The 17,933-nt window shown below is 48.0% G+C and overlaps 2 protein-coding genes and 1 long non-coding RNA gene across 8 annotated transcripts in view; 1 reads left to right on the top strand and 2 right to left on the bottom strand.

Annotated features, from left to right (window-relative positions):
- On the top strand, positions 1-9,267 carry ap4s1 (adaptor related protein complex 4 subunit sigma 1). 4 transcript variants are annotated; one of them, XM_076107351.1, is made up of 6 exons: positions 1-98; positions 545-690; positions 7,976-8,062; positions 8,300-8,368; positions 8,508-8,586; positions 8,674-9,267. In XM_076107351.1, exons 2-5 carry the CDS (start codon positions 553-555, stop codon positions 8,565-8,567), a joined length of 354 nt encoding a protein of 117 aa, XP_075963466.1. In that variant the 5' UTR covers positions 1-98; positions 545-552; the 3' UTR covers positions 8,568-8,586; positions 8,674-9,267. The 4 variants fall into 4 exon arrangements, with proteins under 4 accessions (XP_075963466.1, XP_075963465.1, XP_075963464.1 ...); XM_076107350.1 differs by having other exon boundaries at positions 8,508-8,551; XM_076107349.1 differs by having other exon boundaries at positions 8,540-8,586.
- LOC142967777 (uncharacterized) lies at positions 5,924-7,899 on the bottom strand. The gene is made up of 4 exons (XR_012958958.1): positions 7,793-7,899; positions 6,424-6,518; positions 6,239-6,344; positions 5,924-6,163 (listed from the first exon to the last, which is right to left on the bottom strand). It is a non-coding gene; the product is annotated as an uncharacterized LOC142967777 (long non-coding RNA).
- Positions 9,268-9,279: 12 nt separating the features above from the next.
- The window catches only part of hectd1 (HECT domain containing 1), a 40,379-nt gene continuing 31,725 nt past the window's right edge, over positions 9,280-17,933 (bottom strand). For all 3 annotated transcript variants that reach the window (XM_076107347.1, XM_076107346.1, XM_076107345.1), the window contains 17 exons: positions 17,024-17,157; positions 16,743-16,899; positions 16,082-16,152; positions 15,842-15,993; positions 15,712-15,766; positions 15,295-15,526; positions 13,636-13,718; positions 13,425-13,552; positions 13,012-13,213; positions 12,487-12,624; positions 11,854-12,338; positions 11,253-11,411; positions 11,053-11,131; positions 10,877-10,970; positions 10,258-10,408; positions 10,018-10,162; positions 9,280-9,931 (listed from right to left, as the gene is read on the bottom strand). In XM_076107347.1, coding sequence (XP_075963462.1) covers positions 9,794-9,931; positions 10,018-10,162; positions 10,258-10,408; positions 10,877-10,970; positions 11,053-11,131; positions 11,253-11,411; positions 11,854-12,338; positions 12,487-12,624; positions 13,012-13,213; positions 13,425-13,552; positions 13,636-13,718; positions 15,295-15,526; positions 15,712-15,766; positions 15,842-15,993; positions 16,082-16,152; positions 16,743-16,899; positions 17,024-17,157 — 2,603 coding nt within the window. In that variant the 3' untranslated portion in view covers positions 9,280-9,793. The remainder of the gene's footprint in view (positions 9,932-10,017; positions 10,163-10,257; positions 10,409-10,876; positions 10,971-11,052; positions 11,132-11,252; positions 11,412-11,853; positions 12,339-12,486; positions 12,625-13,011; positions 13,214-13,424; positions 13,553-13,635; positions 13,719-15,294; positions 15,527-15,711; positions 15,767-15,841; positions 15,994-16,081; positions 16,153-16,742; positions 16,900-17,023; positions 17,158-17,933) is intronic.

Below are 17,933 nucleotides of genomic sequence, written 5' to 3' on the forward strand. Positions count from 1 at the left end.
TGATAAATGCTAACAGCTCTAGTTAGCTTAGCTCCATAGCGCTGTGTGATGATGGGGCTCATTTAGCTACAAGTTAGCTTACAAGCTAACGGCTTCCGGTAAGTTTCATAATCATTCATAATGTTAACCGACACGTGACACCGTTTAACGGCCGTATAGACGAGTTAAACTATGTTTAAACCCGCGTTATTAACGGAAACAAACGGTTTGTATACACGACAGGATGCTGCCTTCAAGTGCTGCTCGGAAACCGTAAATGCATCTTCTGTCATTGTAAACGGCTGTTTTATGATGAATACAATATATAATTAATATATTATATTATATTATATTATATATATATATATATATATATATATATATGAAACTAGAGGTGTTTGCTCCTCAGGATCTGGTCTCAGGATGATAAAGTGTGTGCTGATGGTGAACCCGTCTGTCTGTGATATAATATATATATATATATTAATATCTATATAATATATATATATATTAATATCTATATAATATATATAATATAGATATTAATATATCATCTATATCTCAGGTGTCGGGATGATAAAGTTCGTGCTGATGGTGAACAGACAGGGTCAGACCAGACTGTCCCGTTATTACGACCCGGTGGAGCTCAACAGGAGAACGCTGCTGGAGAACCACGTGGTCCACTGCTGTCTGAGCCGCAGGAAGGACCAGGTACCTGTCTCTCTGTCTATCAGTGGCGGCTGATCAATAGAGCGCGCTAGGGCGCCGCCCCACCTTGAGACACAACAAATAAAATAAATAATAATAATAATAAACTATCCTCTCTGCATGTGCAAGTCGTCTCAGGAGCTCTGAGGCACTGGAGAAACTGCCCAAAAGAGGCGGGTCTATGAAGCAGTTTAGCCAACTGCTGATTAAAGATATAAATGTGTGACATACAATTTAGCCAATCAGCGTCCTCAAATAGATCCAGCTTGGGGCATATATATAGATATCTATATATATAAAGGGTTTAGTCTCTCCAGCTCTCTCTGACTTTAATTGTATTCATAATAAAGAACAATGGCGTGGTCATATTTTTAGATACAATCGGAAATGCGGAAGTGGTGATTGACAACGGAATCGAGGTGGGCGATAAATTCTTCCCCGTGTACCCTCTCTGCACGCCGGCAGTGAAGGTAACAGTGTCCAACGTCCCACCGTTCATCAGAGATGAAGACATAACAAGACAACTATCAAGACACGGGAAGATAGTGTCTAAGGTGAAGAAGGTGTCCTCTGGGTGCAAGTCTCCTCTCCTGAAGCACGTGGTGTCTCACAGGAGACAGCTGCTCATGATCCCAAACAACAGGAGCAAGGGGCTCAACCTAGTGTTTAAGATCAGGGTGGATGACTTGGACTACGTCATTTATGCAACAACTGATGACTTTAAATGTTTCAGTTGTGGAAAAGTGGGTCATCAGAGCAGAACGTGTCCTGAGAAAAACAGCTCTCATAAGGACCAGAACCAGAAAGGTACTGAGGAGGGCAGAGGAGACAAGCAAGACGGACAGGACGGGTCAGATGGGGTCCAAAAGAGGACGGAGGAGGGGATGAGCGGGTTACAGGAGGTGAGGGAGGAGGGGACAAGTGAGACCCAGGAGGCGAGGGTGGAGGAAACAAGTGAGACCCAGGAGGTGAGGGTGGAGGAAACAAGTGAGACCCAGGAGGTGAGGGAGGAGGGGACAAGTGGGGTACAGGAGGTGAGAAAAGAGAGGGAAAGTGGGGGACAAGAGGTGATAAAGGACGGGGCAAGTGAGGTCCAGAAGGTGAGGGAGAGTACTGGAGGACAGGTGGAGACAGGTAGGGAGGTGGACATGGAAGCAGACGAGGAGCAGCTCAAAGCCCCTCAGCTGAAGAGGAAACAGAGAGGAGACAGCGGAAGCTCACAGGCGAAGAAAGTGGCAACTCAAGAAAGTGGAGGAGCAGCAGAGTGTGAGTCCAGTCTGGAGGAAGACTCTGAGTCCAGTATGGAAGAGGACTCTGAGTCCAGTCTGGAAGAGGACTCTGAGTCAAGTCGGGAGGAGGACTCTGCTGCTGACAGTGAGCCCTCTAAACACGGTGCTGGCAGCTGTAGGAGCTCTGGAGACTACAGCGTGGAGAAAATAAAGGACTTTCTGAAGAGGAGTAAGAATGTGAGAGGAGCCAAAGTGGAGGACTACCTCTCTGACAAAGAGAAGCTCTCCAGCTCGGCCAGATCACATATGAGCAGTAAAGACAGAGGAGGTCTCACGAAGCAGGAAGGCTTCAGACTGAAGAAAATTGTTCAGACAATAAGGAAAGAGATGAACAATGATGGAGCCAAGTAAAGAAACCGGAGCCCACGTGCTCACTACACTGGCTGTTTCATGAACCGCTGGTGAACGGAGCCAGGATGGGCATCCAGGACGGCACGACTCCAGGTCTCAGCAGCATGCTGTGACCCTCTGAGGATTCCAATATATATATATATATATATATTTGGACTTGGGATGTACCCCCAGGGGTGTGTATATATATTAGTGCTGGGCAACGATTCATATTTTTTAATCGCGATTAATCGCATGATTTTTTTGCGATTAATCGCATTGTTATGCGCAAAGTTCAATAATTAATTCAAAAGTAGTGTATTGTGCACTTTTATTTTAAAGTACTGCTATATGAACAAAAGGTCAATAACATTTGGTTTGTAAACACTTTAAACAAATAAGGTTATTTTTAACAGCAGTATTCCCTCTACACAGAAGCAGTTATAACAGTTATAATGATTCTGATCATAGATATTCAGCCGGTGTTCATAACTTTATCTTCATGTGTGTAAGAGATGATATTTGAAATATACACCTTGAAAACTGCAAACATATCTACTTCTTTTTTTTATGTTTGTTAAATTCTCAGTAGCGATAACTAAATGATGCTTATTATACATCCATCCATTTTCCTCCGCTTATCCGGGGTCGGGTCGCGGTGGCAGCAGGTCAAGCAGGCCGACCCAGACCTCCCTCTCACCGGCAACATGTTCCAGCTCATTCTGGGGGATCCCGAGGCGTTCCCAGGCCAGCTGGGAGATGTAATCCCTCCAGCGTGTTCTGGGTCTTCCCCGGGGTCTCTTCCCAGTTGGACGTGCCTGGAAAACCTCCAGTGGGAGGCGTCCAGGAGGCATCCTAATTAGATGCCCGAACCACCTCAGCTGACTCCTTTCGACGCGAAGGAGTAGCGGCTCGACTCCAAGCTCCCTCCTGATGACCGAGCTCCTTACCCTACCTCTAAGGCTGAGCCCGGCCACCCTACGGAGGAAGCTCATGTCGGCCGCTTGTAGCCGCGACCTTGTCCTTTCGGTCACGACCCAGAGTTCGTGACCATAGGTGAGGATAGGAACGTAGACCGACTGGTAAATTGAGAGCTTTGCCTTCCGGCTCAGCTCCCTCTTCACCAAGACGGTCCGGTGCAGCGCCTGCTTTACTGCGGACACAGCTCCTACTGCAGTCGTACAGAGACCGGATCGCCCGTTGTAACGGGTCCGGCACCCCGTACTCCCGCAGCACCCCCCACAAGAACCCCTGAGGGACCCGGTCGAAAGCCTTCTCCAAGTCCACAAAGCACATGTAGACTGGTTGGGCAAACTCCCAGAACCCCTCCAGTAGTCTTGCGAGGGTAAAGAGCTGGTCCACTGTTCCACGGCCGGGACGGAATCCGCACTGCTCCTCTTGAAACCGAGGTTCGACAAACGGTCGGAGCCTCCTTTCCAGCACCCTGGCATAAGCCTTCCCCGGGAGGCTGAGTAGTGTGATACCCCGGTAATTCGAGCACACTCTCCAGTCCCCCTTTTTGAAGATGGGAACCACCACCCCGGTCTGCCAGTCCATGGGCACTGATCCTGACCCCCATGCGACATTGAAGAGGCGTGTCAGCCAGGACAGCCCAACCATGTCCAGCGCTTTCAGCATCTCAGGGCGGATCTCATCCACCCCCGGCGCCTTGCCACCAAGGAGCTTTTTAACTACCTCAGCGACCTCTGCCAGGGATATGGGTGAGCCCCCCCCTAGATCTTCAGGCGCTGCCTCCTCTGCAGAGGACATGTTGGTCGGGTTTAGGAGTTCCTCAAAGTGCTCTTTCCACCGCCCGATGATGTCCCCCGTCCGGGTCAGCAGTTCCCCCCCCCCTGCTGAGAACAGCCTGGGGTAAGCCCTGCTTTCCCTTCCTGAGCCGTCGGATGGTTTGCCAGAACCTCCTTGAGGCCAACCGAAAGTCCTTCTCCATGGCCTCCCCGAACTCCTCCCATGCCCGAGTTTTATCTTATTATACATATTACAAACAAAACACTTTAAAAACTTGACAGTATGTATTTTAATATTGTCACTGTTGTAAATTGTTTGATTGCATGATTTACTTTTATTGTGAAGAGCATGAAAACGGAAGTGCTTTTAGTTTGAAGAGACAGGAAGTAGAATGGTACGTGTTCGCTAACAATGTTGATGAAACGTAGAAAACCACATGTCCGGTGCAAGAGTGCATTGTGTTCACTGTAACACTGTAATACTGCAGTTCAGACAGTAAAGTGTTCCGTTCAAACAAGACGTGTCTTGGTCCTCACGAGAAGCTCCACTTCACAACAGTCACGTTTGATCTGTAACGAGACGATCGCGCTCGCATGTGTGTGTGTGTGTTTGTGAGACAAGAGTGAAGGACAGTGATGGAGTGTAGGAGGGGTTCCAGACCCGGGGGGGAGAAGGAAGTGACGCCACACAAACACAGCTGTTCACTGCTTGCTGCCTGGTTCTTGTGTTAAAAATGTCGCTTTATAATAAAAATAAACCAAACTGCGTTAACGCGCGATAATATAATTGTCGGCGTTCATTAATTAATGCATTAACGCGATAATAACGTGTTAACTTGCCCAGCACTAATATATATATATATATATATCAGTGGCGGGTCCTGGATTTTATACCAAGGCCTTCACTGTTGTCCTGCAGCTGAAATACCACCTTATAACCACATGATGGCGCTACAGATATTATCAGTTTCTACGGCTGTAACTATGTACGTATTAAATGTACGTAACGTTCGGTACGAGACTTGCAATACGTTTGAATAATGCTCGAGCATTTGGAAAATACAGAAGCTTATATTCAGGAACACATAATGTTTTCTGCGCTCATGGAGGACAGTGGTTCTCAGCTGGTCTGGCTGTGGGATCCACCATCATTCCTTAATGACAAGTCGTGACCCACAGAGATCGTCTTATGATTTTACTTTCACAACTTGAGCATTGTACGTACTGCTCTGCAGTCTCTTTCCTCGTCTCAGCCGCCTGTGTCATGGTGCATCTCACTCAGTCAGAATGCCCATATTTGATTGGCTGAGCTGCATCACGTGATGTGATTCACTACTCGACAGCCTCTGCTGTTAAGTTTCGTTTCACGATAGTCACGTGCTCGCCCACTGACCAATCACAGCACACTCTGCACCTCACTGCAGAGCTACACATGGACACTGAGCTGCACGTAATGCTGACGTCATTATAGGCCGGCTAGCAGGCTCTGACACGTCAAAGAATACGCCCAACATGTCAAACTAAAGATCTGATTGGTTGAACACTATGACAATCAACAATATCGTCCCCATTCACTTAAACTGCACATGGATGCACGTGTGAGTCTGCAGGCCTCGGGCCTCTGTTCTTACCTAGAGATACAGAGGTGAGATCTGATTGGATAAAAGCTCTACTTAAAACAAGCTGCACTGGAAGCAGAGCAACTGAGGAAGACAGGAGCTGTGCAATGAGAAAATAAGATAATGGGGGAAATATTTTTACATGTAGTGTAAAGATTATTAAATTATAAAATAGCTATAACTTTGTGATTCTGTTTAGGCCAGCAGAGAAGGCCTTGCTGGCCCCGACGGCCCACCACTGGTATAAACAGATGTTTGTGATTAGACTCAGGTGTTTGTTCCAGATGAGCGGTAAAGCGTAGCGGCACGTTCTTACCTTCCTGATGAAGTTGACGTGACATTCCCCCTGCTGGACATGTGGAGGACATTCAGGAGGAACCCTGTAGGCAGAATGAGCTTTCCTCCGCTCAGACGCGTAGAGAACCGGAGACAACAATCTCACGTTCAGCACATTATCCCCGTCCTTCAGCAAGTCTCTGACCGGGAAGTCCTACACAAACAAATGATGCACGTGAGAAAAACGTGCACGGTGCGTCGTGAACCGCTTGTTTTCCGGTAAACGTACATATCTACGAAACATGTTGTCCGTCTTCCCGACGACGATTCCGTTGAGCCAAACGGATGCTGCGGTGTCAACGCCGTCGAAGACGAGCAGCACCTTCTGATTGGCTCTGTTGATGAGCGCACAGGTGAGTCAGGAGCACGAGACAGGAAGTGCTTTAGAACAATAACAATGTTCATCACACCGACCTCAGCTGGCTGGAGCCGGTGAACGTTGTCGTGTATGTCCAGTTATCGAAGGCGATCCACCGATAAGACACGTCGTTAAACCTGAAGTACGGGTCCTGAGAGACAAGTACACAACGATTCACTGATTCTATTTAATTCCTCTCAGTTTATGAGTTATTACTCACAGCTGCTGCTCAAGCATGTGTTGGTATTGTTATGCCAAAAAAGGGCAGTATCCAGGATTTAAACATTTTTGCCCTAACCCTAACGAATCAAATATCAAGCTTGAGTTTAATCTGTGATCCGTCTTCACTGTTTACATGTTGAACAAAATCTGATCAGTCCGATCGGCTGCAGCGTCCAATCACATGACTGATGAACAATGAGGGGGCGTGTCGGCCGTTAAAACACTTCCTGGAAGTCTGTTCTCGTGGGTCCTCGCTCATGGCTCCTCAGAGATCCCTCCTCTCTCCTCGATCCTCACTCCTCAGAGCAGAAATAAGGGGCCTTTCTCAATATGCGTACTTCTCTGTACTTGTGAACTCGTGGACTTTTGAAATGTCATCAGTCTCAGCCCAAGTACTGTTCCAATTCAAAGTTCACATCAAGCCAAGCACGGTCCAAATGCCCGGATGTGGCTCGCTCCGCCCATTTTACCGGGTATGCATCGGAGGTGACTTGTCTGTACTTGGGACAGCCAAATATCCCAGAATGCATTTTGCACCAGCAACAGGAAACAATGGCGGAGGAGAAATCACACAACTGGAAGTTGAAACTTTCGAATACTACTGTTGTTAAGTCACAGAAAGTAATTTTAGGATGTTTTGAGGCGAGAAGTTAGTTGTTTAAGCATCAAATCTGTGGTCGGTTTGTCAAGATTCAGCCGATTTAAAAATCTGCTCCGACGATTTCGGAGATGTGAGGTGTTGCTAGTGGGACCGGCAGTAAACCAGCACCGGGGGCTCAGCGCTCAGGATTAAACTCATTAGCAAGACCAGCTGAGGTGGTGATGTCATCAAGTAAGCTGCTGTTCCAATTGTCCGTACTGCGTTCTCTGGACTTGTGAACTTGGGTATTGAGAAAGGCCCAAGAGCTTTGGGACCGCAGTCAATATGGCGGCGCAGAACAACTTCTGGTTCGAGCGAGGAGCGAGGAAATGATCCTCGCTTGAACCGGAAGTTGTTGAGGAGCGAGGAAATGAGGAAATGACAATTGAACCGGTTTCAACCGGAAGCGATCCTAACTATTATAATATAATATATAATATAATATTATACTGAGACTATAATAAGATGTCCTGACGTGTTTGTCAAAGTGTTATTTACTGCTTTTTTCATGTTGGAATAAAGGTTAAATATTTAACTGTAAAGTAGTAATGAGTGTTTGATACCTTAATGTTTCTGCATTAAATCATTCTGGGATGTTTGCTGACATTGATTGGATGAGGAACAGCCCTACAGAGAACATGTTCCACCAGCCAACACTGCTGTCTATTTGTCTGTCTGTCTCTCTCTCTGTCCTGTCTGCGGTAATAAACGTGTGTGTGTTCCTTTAACTCTCTGCTGGTTCTTAGTGCTCGTTTGTGGAATACAAAGACTTTAAACTGGTTTACCGTCAGTACGCCGCTCTGTACATCGTGGTCGGCGTCACGGACAACGAGGTGAGAGACGCCATGTTTTTATTTGTTTATTAGAATGCACAACATGAAGTATTCCTGTACTGCAGTACAAGTACTGATACCACAGTACAAGTACCGCTACCACTGTGAATATAAATCAGTTTGGTTGTGAAGATTATTTAAGTCTTTTCACTTTGCACCACGTTCTCACACATTAAAGTTATAAATGATGTAATCTACTGTTTAGATAATCTTAATATTTATGATTGTTTTCCTCAGAACGAACTTTCCGTCTACGAGCTGGTTCATAACTTTGTGGAGGTTTTGGATAAATACTTCAGCCGGGTGGTGAGTTGACAGATGATCCAACAGTCTAGTTTATTATTATTCTGCTGTGTATTTATAGTTGTGTGTGTGATTGAGGTGATTAAAAACATTAATCTGTAATATTGACTCATTTCCTGTTTTACTGTCACTTTGTTTCTAGTCTCAGAACTTCGTTTGTTTTGTCTCCAACAGAGTGAACTGGACGTATCCTTTAATCTGACCAATCACAGCCACCCTCTGTGAGCACGACTTCCTGTTTGTTAACATGACTTCCTGTTTGTTAGCACGACTTCCTGTTTGTTTCTTTGACTCTTGGCCGTCTTCAGATCATGTTCAACTTGGACCGAGTCCACATCATCCTGGACGAGATGATCCAGAACGGACACGTGGTCGAGACCAACAAGAGCCGCGTCCTCGCGCTGCTCACCGCCCTCGACAAGATGGCCGACGGCTGAGGCTCCACAGGAAGTGATGTCACAGAACAGACATCATCCGGTGGAGATTAAACCGACGGGAATCGAACCTTCAACCTTGTGACTGTTTAAGGTTCCGATCAATATGAACGGATTTTGTCATTTCTCCACTGACGTCTAGATTTATTATTTAGTCAAATAAAGTCAATTTATCAAACTTTATTTAACCCTACGATGGTCAAAAGTGACCCAAATTATTTAGTTTTATCTTTGCTTATTATGTATTTTATTACGATATTTAAAAAATCCTCAAACCAAGTAGTTTGAATATCAAACACTTATTTTAATTTTATTATTTTGCCATAAAGGTATATTTTTAAGTCTCTGCATGAGCAGAAAAAGACGTGCGTGTTGTTTATGTTTCGTCTCTTTAGAAGATATAAATATATATCTTTCATTGTTTCAGTGAAACGTGTAAAAACAGAAACTAAAGATTAATAATAAACACAGGACTCCGTCTTTACTTCATACTTTGCAAACATTTTAATGATTATTTTTTTTGGAGCATACACATTTGAAAATATCTGTTTTTTACCTCAAACTGCAACTTGAGTTAAATAAATGTTTATAATAATATACAAAGAAAATACAAGAGGGGGAGCAGAGCTTCTTCAAACCAGTGTTTGTCTCTAGAGACTCTACAGCCGGGTCACAAAACAACCCAAAGAAACCGCTCGCACACGAAACACAGAGCTTCAAATAAAAACACAGAGGAGGAGGAGCATGATCGTTTGAAGGAGGAGGACCTGAAGCTACGAGTCAAACCAGGCACTAAACTGAGGAGGAGGAAGGTCAACACACACACAGCAGCCTGAAGGAGACGAGGACACAAGGGAAGGAGGCGAGGGGGTTTAAGGATGTGAGGTTTGTTTTTTTCTGTCAAACATAAATCCTCCTCCTCGTCCTCCAGCAGTCGGCAGGTTGCGATTGGCCGGCTGATCTGTCCGTCACGCGAGGAGCATGCTCAGTGAGGTCAGTTGAGGTGGAAGCCTTTCTCCATGGTGGCGGCTAACAGGCGCTCTCTCATGATGTCCTCGGAGGAATACTCGGGGAGCTTCAGGTAGTGGACGCAGGTGTTCACCGACGGGTAGCTGGAGTCTGTGGCGTCCACCTGCAGCCAATCAGAGCCGAGGAAACACCTTTACTAAAGCTCAAAGTACAGGTATGAGATAAAGAGCCAATCAGAGAGCAGCGTACCTTCCGGACGATGGTGAGGCGGGGGTGCAGGTTGGCGAGGCCTCCGGGGGGCAGCGTGGAGCAGCCGGTGGTGAACTGGAGGAACGCCTTCCTCTCGTCAGACGACATCCCGCAGAGAACTCTGACGAACCGCAGGAAGCCGGGACTGGAGGGGTCAGAGGTCGGAGGTCACTCACCGGACTGAGGGGAGGACTCTGGCCCCTCTAAGGGGGGGACTCTGGCCCGTCTAAGTGGACTCACCTGTCTCTGGTGAAACCCAGCTTTGGTTCTGTGTAGTTGATGATGTCATCAGCGGTCCAGGATGGTGATTGGTTCCCACAGAGGATCATCTGAACCTCTTTATGGCTGAAAGAACTCAACTTCTCCATCGGAAACACTCGATTGAATCCCTCTGAGGAGGAGAAGAGGAGAGGAGACAGGAGAGGAGGAGAGGAGACAGGAGAGGAGGAAATAGGAAACAGGATGAGACAGAAGGATTGTTTAATTGTTTTTTCATGGTTTAATGTTGATTCTCCTCATGAGTAACAGACAGGAACCAGTTCACTGTGTGTCTGTCTGTGTGTCTCTGCGCGCGTGTGTGTGTGTCTGCGTGCGTCTCTGTGTGTGTGTGTGCGTGCGCGCGAGTGTGTGTCTCTGTCTGTCTCTGCGCGCGTGCGCGTGTGCGTGTGTGTGTGTGTGTGTGTGTGTGTGTGTGTGTGTCTCTGTGTGTGTGTGTGTGTGTGTGTGTGTGTGTGTGTGTGTGTGTGTGTGCGTGCGCGCGAGTGTGTGTCTCTGTCTGTCTCTGCGCGCGTGCGCGTGTGCGTGTGTGTGTGTGTGTGTGTGTGTGTGTGTGTCTCTGTGTGTGTGTGTGTGTGTGTACCTCTGAAGGCCTCCATCTGTTTCTGGATCCCCGTGTGCATACAGAAGTCAAACATCAGCTCCACGTACTCCTCAGCGTTCTCCATCGTCACCATCTGTAAGAAACCAGGAGGTGTTCAGGAACCAGAACTCTGAAGTGGATCCATCAACACCTCAGAACTCAGACGTGGTCTTTACCTCGTCGTCTCCGTTTGGTTTCAGATCCACAGCCGAGAAACCGTGAACCTTGGAGGACGGACAGAACTGGAAGTTCAACCTGAGGACAACAAGACAACCAGTTAGTCCAGCAGGACCAGACCAGACACACAAACAGGTTTAGTGGTTTCACTGAAGGTGAACTGGAGACCAGAGGTTCCGCTGTGGGGACGTGGTCTTACCCGAGGTCCTCGATGCTGAGGGGCGGTCCAGATCCCAGAGGGTTCCTCAGCATCAGGTCCTGGAGTCTGGTGTTCTTCTCATCTTCACACAGACTCTTACTGGATAGAATCTGCCTCCTCTTCACCGCCAGCTCCTTCACCTCCTTCAGGAAACGAGCCCTGCAGGAGGGAGGGGGGAGGGGGGGGGGGGGGCAGGAGGAAATTAAGAAGGTCAAAGACCAGGAGGAGGAGGAGACACAAAATAAAACATGGTTATTAATGATTAACTGTTTGCAGTGATACGTTCTGGGTTTTGCTCCTTTAGTGAAGATTCCACAGAAGCAGACAGTCAAACCTCTCTTCTTCTCCCATCACTCCATCCCTCTAAACAGCGCCGCCTAGTGGTCGTATCTGATCACTTAACATAACTATAGATATTAGATATGTGAACCTGTGCTTACATAATTATGTTTACATCACACAATCTCACGCTTACAATACAAATCAAGTTGATTGGCGGCTGTGGTCCTGTACACTGCAACACCGGCAGAACACCTGGATACCACCTGCCTCACCACCTGCATAACACCCATCCACGCTGCTTTCCCTCTCAGCCTCTCACCTGTGTGGGTTGACGAGCTGGAAGTCGTCCCAGGTGAGGATGCCGTGGTACCAGGCCGGCGGTTTTGGTTTGGGGGGGTCCATGATGAACTCTGACTTGGAGTCCTCGTCGAAGCTCCCAACGGAGTAGGTCTCCTGGCTCTCCTCGGTGGACGCCTCCGACTGCAGCTCGGACAGCAGCAGGAAGGGCAGCGGGTTGGGCCGGTCGGCGTCGTGTCCCGGGGGAGACCCGCGGCTCTGGTAGAGCAGCTTGCTCATGTTGGACTTAATGTCACCCATGCAGAGCAGCTTGAAGAAGGGCTGGGAGACCGGCAGGTCCACCAACCGGTTGTCCTGGATGCACTTAGCCAGGAAGACGCCCAGGAAGTGGAAGAGCTTGGCGATCCGCTCCAGCTCCTCGCTGTCCTGAGGGAACGGAGCCGGGAACAGACCGCAGGAGCGCTGAACGTAGAAACCAGGAGGCTTCAGACCACCACCCAGATCCACCTGAGACCCAGAGAGACCAGGTTTATTAATTCAGACGATAGAGGAGATGTTGTTTGTTTGTGTGCGTCTGTCTGTCTGTCTGTGTGTGTGTGTGTGTGTCTCTGTCTCTGTGTGTGTGTGTTGAGATGATGTTGTTGTTGTTGTTTACCTGTCTGGACTCGTCGTCGGGGAAGTCGTCGTCACATAGGTAGATCCCCAGAGACGTCCTCTGGAACTCAGCGGCCACCAGAGCGTAGAACTCCAGAGTTGGACCCAGACCGGTTCCCTCCTCCCCCTGAAACTCCACCTGAACACAGAACACAGACGTGGTGAGGGGGGGCCGCCAGAAACCTGGTTCTAAAGTCGTAGAACCTGTTAGTACTGAAGAGGTCCAGAGTTATCGGTTCTACTGTCGGTACTTTATTTAGTTCTGCAGAGAGACGTCCTCAGAAGTTTATAAACAAAACGATAAAGAAATGATTATTGTGTGAATGAATGAAAGATTCAGATTTTCAAAGACGCTCTGAATCTAGAGACAGAGTAATCTCACTACGATGAAGTCCGTTTGATCCGATCAAAAGCTCCAGAAGAAGTAAGAGGCCCTTGAGTTAGTTTGTTAATATCTTTTACATCAAATAAAAATCTCAACATATTGATCGTTTCCTGTCTTTTATTGTGAAGAACGTTGTCTCACCTCCAGCACCGACTTCCTGTCTGCGTGCAGCTGCATGACTGACTCCGCCCACTCCATCATGGCTTCTCCTCGGGGGACTTTCACTCGCTCGTGTTTCAGCCGACCGACCCTGAACTCACCGGGGTCGTCCCGCCGCACCGTGGTGGACGGGCGGGACCGCTCCATGGTCGCCTCCCGCCGGTTCTGGAGCCACACGATGGCCCTGCAGGACACACCGGGGTCAGAGGTTAAGTTTAAGAGATATATATAAATAATGAGTTTAAGGGCTGATGAATGTCTGAAATCAAAAGGTTTATTATCTTTTAAATCCAGTTTTTCAGGATTTATTCACTAGTGTTTGGGTTCCTCTCACTTCTTTATGTATTGTATTATTCTCTACTCTCATCTTACTGACGTCCGTCCCTCAGACTCACCTGGACGCTCCGAACGCCGTGCAGGTGAAGTAGAGCTGTCGGGTCTCGAAGGGGATGAGGAAAGGACACTTGGAGGTGAGCTGTTCACACCAGTCGGGCAGAGCTCCACTGGCCAGAGCCAGAGGCTCCTAGGAAACGAGGAAACATCCTGTTTAACAACAACAACAACAACAACCACCGGCTCTGTGCAGACAGGAAGTGGTGAGCGGACCTCGATCTGCTGCAGGATCTTGGTGGTGATCTTCTTACTGGTGAACTCCTCTGGAGACGCGTTGAAGTGCAGCTCATCAAAGTCTGCAGACACAAAGATAAAGCGTCAAGTATTGAGATCTGTTCCTTGTCAGAACGTGATGAATGAATTCCATCGAGAACCGTCTTTAAATGTTATTCAAGGAATGTCTGTAAAGTCACACTGACCTCAAAATAACCTCAAAAAAACTTCAAACACGAACGGAGCAGTAAACTCTGTGTGTGTGTGTGTGTGTGTGCGTACCCTCCTGCAGTGTGTGTGTGTGTGTGTGTACCCTCCTGCAGTGTGTGTGTGTGTACCCTCCTGCAGTGTGTGTGTGTGTACCCTCCTGCAGTGTGTGTGTGTGCGTACCCTCCTGCAGTGTGTGTGTGTGTGTGCGTACCCTCCTGCAGTGTGTGTGTGTGTGTGCGTACCCTCCTGCAGTGTGTGTGTGTGTGTGTGTACGTACCCTCCTGCAGTGTGTGTGTGTGTGTGCGTACCCTCCTGCAGTGTGTGTGTGTGTGTGTACGTACCCTCCTGCAGTGTGTGTGTGTGTGTGTGTGTGTGTACGTACCCTCCTGCAGTGTGTGTGTGTGTGCGTACCCTCCTGCAGTGTGTGTGTGTGTGTGTGTACGTACCCTCCTGCAGTGTGTGTGTGTGTGTGTGTGTGTACGTACCCTCCTGCAGTGTGTGTGTGTGTGCGTACCCTCCTGCAGTGTGTGTGTGTGTGTGCGTACCCTCCTGCAGTGTGTGTGTGTGTGTGTGTACGTACCCTCCTGCAGTGTGTGTGTGTGTGTGCGTACCCTCCTGCAGTGTGTGTGTGTGTGTGTACGTACCCTCCTGCAGTGTGTGTGTGTGTGTGTACGTACCCTCCTGCAGTGTGTGTGTGTGTGTGTACGTACCCTCCTGCAGTGTGTGTGTGTGTGTGCGTACCCTCCTGCAGTGTGTGTGTGTGTGTGTACGTACCCTCCTGCAGTGTGTGTGTGTGTGTGTGTACGTACCCTCCTGCAGTGTGTGTGTGTGTGTGTGTGTGTGTGCGTACCCTCCTGCAGTGTGTGTGTGTGTGTGTGTGTGTGTGCGTACCCTCCTGCAGTGTGTGTGTGTGTGTGCGTACCCTCCTGCAGTGTGTGTGTGTGTGTGTGTGCGTACCCTCCTGCAGTGTGTGTGTGTGTGTGTGCGTACCCTCCTGCAGTGTGTGTGTGTGTGTGTGTGTGCGTACCCTCCTGCAGTGTGTGTGTGTGTGTGCGTACCCTCCTGCAGTGTGTGTGTGTGTGTGTGTGTACGTACCCTCCTGCAGTGTGTGTGTGTGTGTGTGTGCGTACCCTCCTGCAGTGTGTGTGTGTGTGTGTGTGTGCGTACCCTCCTGCAGTGTGTGTGTGTGTGTGCGTACCCTCCTGCAGTGTGTGTGTGTGTGTGTGTGTGCGTACCCTCCTGCAGTGTGTGTGTGTGTGTGTGTGCGTACCCTCCTGCAGTGTGTGTGTGTGTGCGTACCCTCCTGCAGTGTGTGTGTGTGTGTGTGTGTACGTACCCTCCTGCAGTGTGTGTGTGTGTGTGTGTGTACGTACCCTCCTGCAGTGTGTGTGTGTGTGTGTGTGTGTGTGTACGTACCCTCCTGCAGTGTGTGTGTGTGTGTGTACGTACCCTCCTGCAGTGTGTGTGTGTTGGTTGCTCCGTCTCCTCCGATGATGTAGAGGATGCGCAGCAGCTGCAGGACGTCTTCGACTCCGCAGGCGTTCTGGCTGCAGCCGGCCTTCGCCTGCGCCATCTCCCGGGCAACGCACAGGATCTCGCTGCTCTGATTGGCCGAGACCGATCCGGGGCTCAGACCGCCGGAGCGACCCCCTGATATACTGATGCTGTGTTCACACAGGTCCTGTAGGGGGGGCAGAGGTCAGATGGGTTTCATTGGAAACATATATACACATTTTAAACTATTCCCATGTCTCCAGCCAGCCCCCTCCCCTCCCCTCCCTCCCCCCCCCTCTCCTCCCCGTGCTTCAGCGGGTTAGTGTGTGACATGAAGTTAAAAGTTAGTGAGAGAGCACAGCGACGTCTCACCATCTTTCCGCTCTCCTTCTCTTTCTCTGAGTCCTTCAGCTCTCTGTACATTATCCTGCAGGACCAGAAACACAACACATCAGACCCGTTTCACGTCACACTGGACCTGAAGCTGGTTCTGGACTCTTACGTGTACGTGGGCTCCCAGATGCGCCGCAGCTTGTCCGTCTTCACGGCTCCGCTGCAGGAGAGCTGCAGCAGTCGCTGGACGTAGTAGAAGATGGTGGACTTGTAGTTGGACAGAGGAAGCTCCACCTCCCGGGTCGTCCCTAGACCGGCCACCTGAACACACACACACACACACGCACACGTTAACGTTCTATAGACGTTTCCTGACGAGCTCAGCTGATTGGTGGTCATGACGTCGTACCTTCAGGGTGAGAGACAGGTGAGGAGACGGCGCACACTCCACCTCCTCCTGGACCTCCGAGCGAGGAGTTCCTGTCAGAGGAAAAAGGTTTAAATACTGAAATAGAATTCATTTATTCTCATCGAGCAAAGTACAACAAATACTGACTGCATATATAAACATACTCGATATGTATTTGTTGTGAAAACGGTGAGATAGTTTATTGTATCGGCCCAAAACACAATAAATAAATACATACAAAGATGCTTAAAAATAATTACTGAACTCAGAAATGTTGCTCAGTTTAAAAAAATAATCATACGAATGTTTACTGAACGTTGATGTTTCATCAGTTTCATCCATCCGACGTAAACATGTCGAAAAATACATGAAATGATTTGTAAAGTACGCTCATGATTTTAGAGAAAAACTATATTAGTAACTTGTGTGTAAAACTTAGTGAAAAATATCTGAACAGTACAAGTAATACGTTAAGACTTAAAGTAAAATATGGTTAAAACTTGGTGAGAAAATTTAGTAAAATCTGCGATTTATTTTTGTGTGAAAAAGGTGTTTTTTGTTGCAGGTATTTTAGGATCCAGTGTGTGTGTGTGTCTTAGTGTGTATGCGTGTGTGCGTGTGTGTGTGTCTTAGTGTGTGTGTGTGTGCGCGCGTGCGGTACCTGGCTGGGGGATCTCCAGGTCGGTGGTCTGCTGGACGTTGGTTCTTCCTGGTCTGGGGTCAAAAGCGGGGACCAGAGCAGAGAACTGTCTCTTGAGGACAAAGTCGTCGTCCCACGTCCTCCTGCGACCTCCTTTGGTCTCGTACTCCTCCTCCTCCTGCGACACACACACACACACACACACACACTCACATTACACCCTCTGACATCACTTCCTGTTACTCAGCCCAGCTGAGTGATGATGTACAGATATATTATTGAATAATATAAAGGTGTATTACCAGGACCTCCTCGTACTCCTGGTCCTCCTGATTGTCGTCTTCGTTCTCGTCGTCGTCGTCGTCGGGCTCCGGGAGGTCTTCCTCGTCGTCCAGCTCGGCCAATAGCGTGTTAGCACGACAGCTGTCCAGGAAGTCTGCAGAGAAGACACGAGAGGAACGTCTTCAAATCCATCGTCATACATTTATAATAACTCTGCCCACGAACCCTCCGGACTCTTCTACGTCACTCTGAGCTCATGAGTTCTCCGTATGATGGAGATCAAACAGACCTACGGGGGACATTGCTGCTGGTCCACTTCTGTATGAAAACATTCAAGTAGTGGAAGTTCTCTGTGTCGTCTTCTAACTCATCACTTTGTGATAAAAACACATTTACACTCAGTGAGCTCAATATGACGTGTATTAGGAACACTGTAGGTAAATATATATATATTTTAAATTACAGGTATTATACCTGTAACGGGATCTATAATATGTAAATACTGGTGATTTTAGCCCAGAAACATTTTATCTTCAGCATCCAGACTGTGAAGCTGTGAATTGGTCCCATTCAGGAAAAAAACAGATTGTAGGTTTTATCTCATAAATTTGCGACAAATCTCAGAATATTACTATTAATAAAACTGAGATCCAAATATGTAAAAGTAAAAAGATGATTTCTTTACATTCTTGACAAAAGACGAATTGAGGAAATCCTCAGTAATGACAACAAACACGTTTTATCTCATTCAGCTCTAAAAATGTGTTAATAATTAATGTGAGATATTTTAGCTGCTAATGAAAGAAGAGTTAGAGAGCAGGTTAGCTGAAGCAGGACGAGTGTGTGTGTCTCTGTGTACGCGTCTGTGTTGCGCGTGTGTGTGTAGTGTCTCTGTGTGTGTGTGTGTGTCTGCATGTGTGTGTGTGCATG

This window comes from Anarhichas minor, unplaced genomic scaffold, assembly GCF_050575085.1.
Source record: "Anarhichas minor isolate MPS153535 unplaced genomic scaffold, ASM5057508v1 ptg000038l, whole genome shotgun sequence".
Lineage (NCBI taxonomy): Eukaryota > Metazoa > Chordata > Actinopteri > Perciformes > Anarhichadidae > Anarhichas > Anarhichas minor.

Bases quoted from the DNA above. Each gene is read 5' to 3' on its own strand.
- ap4s1 (XM_076107348.1), top strand. From the start codon at position 553: ATGATAAAGTTCGTGCTGATGGTGAACAGACAGGGTCAGACCAGACTG. The intron at 691-7,975 runs GTACCTGTCTCT...GCTGGTTCTTAG, and splicing joins TGAGCCGCAGGAAGGACCAG to TGCTCGTTTGTGGAATACAA. The intron at 8,063-8,299 runs GTGAGAGACGCC...TGTTTTCCTCAG, and splicing joins TCGGCGTCACGGACAACGAG to AACGAACTTTCCGTCTACGA.